This window comes from Berghia stephanieae, chromosome 8 (genome assembly GCF_034508935.2).
Source record: "Berghia stephanieae isolate SIO BIC M18660-M18661 chromosome 8, UCSD_Bste_1.3, whole genome shotgun sequence".
Lineage (NCBI taxonomy): Eukaryota > Metazoa > Mollusca > Gastropoda > Nudibranchia > Aeolidiidae > Berghia > Berghia stephanieae.
The window spans coordinates 32,340,143-32,349,908 of record NC_088367.1 but is presented as its reverse complement, the minus strand read 5'-3'; the positions used below and the strand labels follow the sequence as shown (position 1 = coordinate 32,349,908).

The window sequence follows — 9,766 nt, the reverse complement described above, 5'->3', positions numbered from 1 at the left end:
ACGATGGTTGGCGGATCAAAACTCTGAAGTCTCGATTTTCACGATCGGTGGATCAAAAACTCTGAAGTTTACATACAAGCTTTTCGCACCATGTTTTATTTAATTTTGGGCGGATCTGATCTCTGACATAAAACATGGTGTGCAAAGCTCGTATGTAGATTCATAGTTTTGATCCACCGATCGTGAAAATCTGGACTTTAGAGGTTTGATCCGCCGACCATCGATTTGTTGGGAATGGATTTCAGGCTTTCTTGGTCCAACTTACAGGCATTCTTGCTCCTGAATTAAACCTCTGGATGAAAGCAAAAAATTAGATGACTGGCCGAATTGTTATGAAAGGGATTTATTTATACTTTGACAAAAAGCTTTTAAAAAATTGCTTTATTTTCCCGATTCATTTCCACAGGTCATCCATTAAGATGGGGAATGACATGGATAGAAAATCGGGTGAAGGAGACGCAATAAACATCAGCAAAACAACGCTTACTGAGAAGGATTTAATGATGACATCTGAGCCTTCACATTCTCAGCCTTCCTTTGAGAATGTGCTGGAGGAGCTTGGATCATTTGGAAAATTCCAGATGCACCAACTGACCTTTGGTTTCCTAGGTTCATTCATCACAGCTTACATGACAATGTCCTTTGTTTTCTTAGGTAGGTTTGTTGAAAGTAAAGTTTAAAAAAGCAGTCCTTCAGACCCCTTAGCCCCATGGAGCCAGAGTTTATCTCGGTTTCTTTAGCGTGAATCGGACAATAGCAATTGCTTGCTACCCTTTGAATAGGACGCTAGTCTATTGAAAAGTACTTTCCACCAGATCTAACATACCTAGCTACCCATTTACTGCTGGGTAGACAGGGGGATCAGAAAAAAATCTCGACTGCACCGGGATCGATCTCGATCCCTTTGCAATGGAAGCGAGTGCTCTACCAACTGAGCTATCGGGACCCCCAGGTAGATTTGTTAATTGAATGATAAAAGGAAAATCTTTATACTAAAATAAGAATGACCTGATATTCTTGAATTAATACGAGCACTTGTAAAGCATATTTCCACAGATTCATCATGTTCAATGAGGTACACAATACTTCATTTATTCCCCCCAATAGGAACCAAATTTCCATTTCATACAGTACAAGTCACCTGTTAGGTATCCTTTTTATTTTTTACTAATACTATTTTAATATCCATCACTGCCTTTAGTCATGTACTCATTCATACCAAAAGTCAATTGAGATTATGTGTATTAAGTGTCTTCACCAAGGATGCAAGGGTTAGAGAAAAGTTTTGAAATAATTGTAACTATCTTGCCACTGACCACCATCCCTATGGAAATGGTTATAAAAATTTTAAGTAGATTCATCTTTTTTTTCTTTTTGTTTCTTTTAAACACCGATATCTATTAACCTTTTCCATGGGACTATGCAGATGTGTACATATATGCAGGTCTGACATCCTAACACATTTATGAGGTCTAGTTTAACATTGTTGTAATGGTCAATATTTTGTTGAGAGATTTCCATTGCAACAATGAGCTCATAAGGAATTGGGTAATCAGACCTGCAAATCAGTGCACACCAGGCTATGCCTCTCCTTGTTATGGGATGAATGGAATTGTTGCTTGAAGCTCATGGAAGTATAAAAAGCAATGAAAATGTCAAATAAAAGCTTCAATTTCATATACATAGACAAAGGGGCAGTGTGGCTCAGCGATGTGGTCTGCTTCATACCCGAAAGGTACTGAGTTCAATTACCCTCTGCGTTGTGTGGCCTTGAGCAAATCACCTCGCCCTAGCCCAGTTTGCGGTGCTGCACTGCACTGCGGCTGATGCCTGGGTTATTCCAGTCTTCCCTTTGGAATAGACCCTAAAGACAAATTTCCCCTAGGGGATGAATAATCGAATTTTATTTTATTTTTATTTATTTAACTACTTTGGAGGCTTCAGGAAATACATCTCCTTTGTCAACAAAATACACTTGCGGACACAATTAATGCAAAGCTTTTAGAACCAGTGTCGATTGGTTTCATATCACGTGAAGACGAAACTGATATCATGGCTGGATACTATATTATTCTGGGTGGGGTTCTTGGCCTCCCATAGTGGGCAGGGAGACACTTATTGTGTCTTCAATCCCCTTATGTCTGTTTTCCAATTTGCTTCCTATCTTTGTCTTGGAATGAGATTACTTGGTTTTGCCCTGGTCCTGGTCGTAGTGCTTAACTGGGAGGGAAACAGTCAAGTGCATAGTTATTGTTTTGGGAGATGATATTTTTTTCCTTGTAAATCATCTCTCTGTTATGTCTTATTATATTTGTTATTTTGAACGTATAATGTAAGCATTTGAGAGTATTCCCCTTAGTGGGATCTTGTGCTGGTGTCTGGGTGAGACATTTAGTTGATCTCAAACTAAATACATTGATAGTGTGCTCTTGGAATCTTCATCTGTTTCTTATTTGAACATTTCCCCTCTAACTTACTTTTTTCCTCAAGTCCTTTTAATTGTAAATCTAAACTCTTTTCACTATCCAATTTTCTTTCCTTTTACTGGCGCTGATATGACCTAAATGTGTGTGTGTTGCAAGCGCCATAAAATCCTTAAAAACAAAACATACAAGAATCATGGCTAAATGGTTAGTTGAGTGAAATCAGTGAAAACATGAGATTTTAAAAACAGTACACAAAACGATGAGCAAATGTGATTAGTGTTAGTATGTATAAACTCGATAGAAATGATAAAGACGTAATGCAAAATATGCCCACAACCACCTTTTAACGTACAAAACTTATTACTAAAATATCCTTTAAGCATCCCTTATTTTAGGGTCACTTGATCTTACGACCATTAGTATATTAGTAATATTATTGTTATCATCATCATCATGATCATCATCATTATCACCACCACCACTACCATCACCATCACTCTTCTTCTTTTAATTATCATTATTTTCATTACAATTATAATTTACACATTACTTTAATCTTATTGCAGGTTATCAACCACCCCACGAATGTAAACCAATCAACGAGACAAGATCTATGAACATAGATCAACCAATCAACAACTTTTCATCTCTTACCACCTCCAACGTCTCATATGAATCATGTGATATCAAAGTTTCAATCTCAGCCATTGAAAATGGGAGCATCACAACTGAAGTCACCAAGATGAGTTGTCCCTACGGTAGAACTTTCCCCAATGCTGAAGACACCACTTTTATATCGCATTGGGACCTCGTGTGCGAGTCTGTGGGGCAGGCTGAAGTTTCTCATCTAATTTTCACCATCGGCCAATTAACAGGTGGACTCATTGTATCAGCAATCGCTGATTTACTCGGTCGTAAGCCAGTCTTAATAATTACCTCTTTCTTTGCATTCCTCACAGAATTTACAACCATTTTTGCACCAAATATTTATTTTGTATACGGAATTCGATTTTTCTCAGGGCTTTTTGTCCAAGGTCTAAGCTGCTGTTTTTTCATCCATGGGATGGAGTTGTTGTTACCAAAGCACAGGCAGATATATGGAGTAGTTATCTGTATTATATGGGTCTTCCAGCTTTTGTTAGTTGGTGGCTTGGCATACTTCCTACAAGAGTATTCCTGGAGATATTTCCAAGGTGCTGGTGCCTTATCTGGAATAATGTTTTTCTTCTATCCACTTTTCCTTTATGAATCCCCACGATGGCTGGCAGTCCGACATCGTTTTCGTGACAGTTTACACATCCTTAAAATTGCCAGTGATATGAATGGGAAGAATTTTGCCAAAGTGGAAAATATGTTTAAATCTTATGCTGCCGATTTTAAGGAAAGTAAAGAGGCAATTAGTCTGATGGACTCTGTAAACAGCGATCATGAGGGCAAACGGTACGATGATGAAAACGAAACCGACTCTGAAGACAGATTTCAAAGGGGAAGGAAAAATTCTTTTCTGAGATTGTTTAATCATAGAAAAGTCATTATGATGACCCTGACTGTTTGGTACCTTTGGATAACTCACAACCTGACGTATTATGGACTTTACATGACCTCATCAGAACTCGTTGGAAATCGCTTCTTGAACTATAGCTTAATGGTTCTCGTTGAAATCCCCAGCAACCTCCTTATCCTTTTCATCATGACGAGAATAAGCCGACGTTTTGCTTTGAGATTATTCCTCGCCACGGCCGCTGCATGTATCTTGGCCTCGACTATTCTGGTAACGACTAATGGTTCTTCTGGAAGCCACGGCGTCCTCTCTTCTGTTCTGTTTGTTGCTGGAAAGTTTGCCATCAGTGCTTCCTTCAACGTCCTGTACATCATCACTCCAGAGATTTTCCCAACCAGTTTGAGAGTTTCTGGGGCTGGTTCTTGCACCAGCATCGATAAGATTGGGTCCATGGTGGCACCATTTTTGAGACCGTTGACTGCCGTGGCAGTATGGGGTCCGGGTGTTGTTTTCACATCTATGTGCGTTTTAGCTCTGTGTCTGACTCCCCTGTTGCCCGAGACGAAAGATATTAATTTACCAAGTACACTCCAAGATACAGAAATTGTGATAATGCCTATCAAAAATGAGACTGATGTCAACCGTAGTCAGGAATCAAATGAATTATCTCATTTTCCCAATTCTTCGTGACTTGTTGACAAAAGTTTAGTTCTCTACGTTCAAATTCTACCCCTGCACATATATAAATATGAGTGAAATATTTAAGAAACTTATACAGATTTTCCAGGAATATATCTTTGGTTTCCTGTCTCAGTACTATAACTAAGAAATTTGAAAAAGGTCAGTTTTTAAATCAATTATCCGTGATAACGAATTGCATCAACAACAGACCTTACAACTTACAACTGATAAAATCAGAATCTATGAATTTTTTATTGTTTTTTTTGGTTGTTTTTTTGTGCTAAATTTGATGTGATGCAGAAAAATCATGACAAAATCACACTGCTTCAATCAAATTAACTGGAAAATTCAAGTTTGTGCCATTTCGTGTTTATGAAGTTCAAATCGCTTTAAGTTTTCCCTCAGTTAGATAGAAATAAGAATGGTTAGAAATATCATTATCAACACATAATAGCTTTAAAAACAACATCCTTATAGCTCAGGAAATTGATTGCAATACTCATGTTTTGGTTACTAGTGGATATTTTCACTATTGAACCAAACTGGACAATATTATAAACTCTTCAACATTCTAGATCAAAATGATTCCTACCTTTAATGACGGGATTGAGTTTCTTTCAGTTTTTACCAAGAGAGCAGTAACAGCATTCCAGATTGGCTCTTCTGATCTCCAGTGATGGCCAGAGAGGTCACTATTGCTGTATCACTGTATCATCAATCCCCCCCCCCCCCCATATCTGATTTCCCTTTCATTGTGTTGCTCTGGTCTTTGTTCTGGATTGAGAATACTCTAGGGTTTTTTTTCTTGGTCCTGGCAGAGATCCTTCACTGGTAGGGAGACAGTGAAATTAACAGTACCTTTTTTAAGAGGCGACATTTTTTTCCCCCATATATCATCTCTCTGTTTTGTAACGAACTGAATAAGTGTGTATAACAACAAGAGATGAAGTGAGTAGGAAGGTGCCAGAAGACAATAGAGAATAAAAAATGTTTGCGTCCGTGTGATGGGGTTTTTGAACCCGCGACCTTACTGGTACAACTCCGCCTGGCCGATGAGAGTGTGACTCTACCGTATGAGCTATCCACGATTCCAAAGCGTGTATGAAAGGTGCCAGACAAAGCAAGAAAAAAATAATCTAAAAAAAATCAGTCGACCTCGACTGGGAATCGAACCTCAGACCTTCTGATTACCAGTCAGACGTGCTAACAATGTTCATTAGTCATTAGTTTTGAATATATGTAAACGTTTGGCTTGTGCTTGGATGGGACTTTTTGATAATATCAAAATAAATAGGTACATCTCAGTGGATTGCTCAAGACATCTTTTTTTGCCCTTTTGAACCAGCCCCCTTTGTAATGCTTTCCCTTGGTGATTTTAACTTCAAATCTACCATTTTTTACCCCTTCATTATCTTCTTCTTTTACTGGCACTGATATGACCTCATGGTATGCATGGCATGTGCAGTAAAACCTCTTAAATTCAAAGCATGTGTCCGAGTTTATCGTTGTCTGGAAAACACTGCCCCTTCCTACGTCACAAAACTCCTACAGAAATATTCGGAAACCTGATCTTTGCGTTCCTCCGTTTAGCTATCCCACACATTCATACAAAAGCGGGAACAAGGTACTTTTCTCATTTTGGTCCGTCAATGTATGGAACACCATTCCACAGAGCATCGAGGAATCCAATATCATTATCATTGTCTGTGTTCAAGAAATCCTTGAAAACATTTCTATTTTTGATGTCATGTATTTTCTATATTGCTTTGTGTTGATGTAAAGCGCCAAGAGCCTCATGGTTGAGGATACCGTGCGTTTTATGAGTTTATTATTATTATTATTATTATTGATATTATATATTATTATTATTAAAATCAATCAACACAAACAGTGACAGCATTGTGACCCAGGCCCCAGTCCAATGTGCAAAGTGCTTGTTTCTGCTCTCTTGATGAAAATGATCAGATGGAATGTCGAGTATAATGGAACCTTTTTTTGTTGTTGTTTTTGTAATATTTCAACTAATGTACAACAGGCGATAAAGATAACAAATTACTAAACATAGAAAGTCACAGGTTCAAAATTTATTTACTTTCCCCATTGTATTCCCAACTAGACGTGCCGAGAACTTTTCTCCTGATCTATCTGGATTTGACTTGATGTGTTATTTTAACTGTTCTTGTTACTCGCTGAAAAATGGTTTTGAGCCTGAAACCTTTTGTTTTTAGTATTTTGTTCATTTTTTAAGCTATTGTAATATGAATTTTCTTTTTGCATTTTTTTTTTACCATCCACAGCTCCTATTAGCTTAGTATTCAATGATGTCTCTAGCATCTCAGATTTATTTTTCTCTTTAAATCTCTCATGTTCAATTTTCATTCTTGTTAAATTCATCTATCTATATATATTTGTTAAAAATATAAATGATCTTTTATTTCTTTTCATTATTTTTTTTATTTTTATTTATTTTATATTTTTATGGAAGGGGTTAATTGAGCACCTGATGATGGCTGGGTGGGGTTCCTGACCTCCCATAGTGGGCAGGGAGGTACATACTGTGTCTTCTATCCCCTTATATCTGTTTTCCAACATGCTTTCTGTCTTTGTCTTGGAATGAGATTACTTGATTGAGTCCTGGCTGGGAGGGAAACAGTCAAATGCATAGTTATTGTTTAGGGAGATATTTTTTTTCCTTGTAAATCATCTCTCTGTTATGTATTATTATGTTTGTTAGTTTGATTGTATAATGTAAGCATTTGAGTGTATTCCTCTTAGTGGGATCTTGTGCTGGTGTATGGGTGAGACATTTAGGTACTAAGTACACTGATAGTGTCCCCCCCCCCCCCCCCACCCCCGTTGTCTTACTTTTTTCCTCAAGTCCTTTTTTTATTGTAAATCTAGAATCTTTTCACTATCCAATTCTCTTCCTGTTTACTGGCGCTAATAAGACCTAAATGTGTTGCAAGCGCCGTAAAATCCTTAAAAACAAAAAAAAACATGGGTTTGAGTGTGTGTGTGCGAGAGAGAGAGAGAGAGAGAGAGAGAGAGAGAGAGAGAGAGAGAGAGAGAGAGAGAGAGAGAGAGAGAGAGAGAGAGAGAGAGAGAGAGAGTAATTTATTATTGATTGTTTTTTATACAGAGTGATGTTATCATTTCATTGACGATTTGGAGATATTTTCTTAAGTGCCATAATTAATTTATCCAGAGATAAATAAAAATAAATTTGTTCATTATCCTCACCTCATTTGGTTATTTCCTCCAACGTTGTTTCTGGGAGATGATATTTTTTTCCTTGTAAATCATCACTCTGTTATGCACTGTATTATGTTTTGTTTACGTATTGCATGTGATTTGTAAACATTTGAATGAATTCCTCTTAGTGGGGACTAATTCCTCTTAGTGGGGACTTGTGCTTGTTGTGTCTGGCTGAGACTATTAGGTGATCTCAAACTAAGTACTTTGATAGTCAGGGTTCCCGCTGCCTCCTTAAATTCAAGGACTCCTTGACAACTCGTTGATTTTGTTAGTACTGAGAAAATCTCCCTGAAAACTCATTGAAAATCATTCTAGGAGCAAACTCCTTGAAAATTCCTTGAATTTTGTGAGGTCGCCACACCATTATCATGATCATCATCATTAGTACCACCACCAGTGCAACAACCACCACATCATCGTCACTACTACCACCACGACAACAACCTCATCACCATCCCTACTACAACCACCATCTCTACACCGCTACTACAAGAACCACTATCTGGGTGGGGTTCCTAACCTCCCATAGTGGACAGGGTGGTACATACTGTGTCTTCTATCCTCCTATGTCTGTTTTCCAACATGCTTTCTGTCTTTGTCTGGAATGAGATTACTTGGTTTTGGCCTGGGGGAGGGAAACAGTCAAATGTATAGTTAGTTTTGGGAGATGATATTTTTTTTCCTTGTAAATCATCTCTCTGTTATGCACTGTATTATGTTATGTTTTATTGTATATTTTGTTTATTTATTGTTTATATATGATTTGTAAACATTTGAGTGTATTCCTCTAAAAAAAAACAAAAAACAATCCTCTTAGTAGTGATCTGTGCTTGAGTCTGGATGAGACTTTTAGGTGATCTCAAACTAAGTACACTCTGGGTGGGGATCCTGACCTCTCATAGTGGGCAGGGAGGTACATACTGTGTCTTCTGTCCCCTTATATCTGTTTTCCAACATGCTTTCTGTCCTTGTCTTGGAATGAGGTTACTTGGTTTTGTCCTGGCCCTGGTTGGAGTCCTGGCTGGGAGGGAAACAGTCAAATGCATAGTTATTGTTTTGGGAGATGATATTTTTTTCCTTGTAAATCATCTCTCTGTCATGTATTATTATATTTGTCATTTTTAATGTATAGTGTAAGCATTTGAGTGTGTTCCTCTTTGTTGGATTTTGTGCTTGTGTCCAGATGAGACTTATAGGTGATCTCAAACTAAGTACATGATAGTGTGCTCTTGGAATCTACATCTGATCCCTATTTGTTCCTAGTTCCCCTTTGTCTTACTTTTTCTTGGGTGCTTTAATTGTAATTCTAGAACTTTTTACTATCCCATTTTCTTCCTTTTTACTGGCGCTGATATGACCTTAATGTGTTGCAAGCGCCGTAAAACCCTTAAAAACAAACAAAACAAAACAAACTAAGTACACTGATAGTGATAGTGTGCTCTTGGAATCTACATCTGTTCCCTATTTGAACAAATTTCCCTTTGTCTTACCTTTTCTGGGATGCTTTAATTGTAATTCTAGAACTTTTTATTATCCCATTTTATTCCTTTTTACTGGCGCTGAAATGACCTTAATGTGTTGCAAGCGCCGTAAAACCCTCAAAAACAAAAACAAATCTCTCTTTCTGTCTTCAAATGCACCCGTACACGCGCGCGACACATACACACATAATTCAATTCAATTAAAATGTTTAATGCAATTGCCAATATGAAACATACGTTAACTTAATAATAATAATAATAATAATAATAATAATAATAATAATAATAATAATCTTTATTGTCCAAATAGGCAATTATTGTAAATATTTACGATTAACAAATAAAACACACATGCACACACACAACAATAACGTTTTTCACTTTCATCTTTCTGTACCTATCACTACATTCACTTTGAGCAG

General features: G+C 37.3%; 1 protein-coding gene across 3 annotated transcripts in view; it reads left to right on the top strand.

Annotated features, from left to right (window-relative positions):
• Positions 1-7,843, top strand: part of LOC144978524 (solute carrier family 22 member 3-like) — a 14,241-nt gene extending 6,398 nt beyond the window's left edge. For all 3 annotated transcript variants that reach the window (XM_078924707.1, XM_078924706.1, XM_078924705.1), the window contains exons 2-3: positions 407-654; positions 2,993-7,843. In XM_078924707.1, coding sequence (XP_078780833.1) covers positions 420-654; positions 2,993-4,617 — 1,860 coding nt within the window. In that variant the 5' untranslated portion in view covers positions 407-419 and the 3' untranslated portion in view covers positions 4,618-7,843. The remainder of the gene's footprint in view (positions 1-406; positions 655-2,992) is intronic.
• The last annotated feature ends 1,923 nt before the right edge of the window (positions 7,844-9,766 follow it).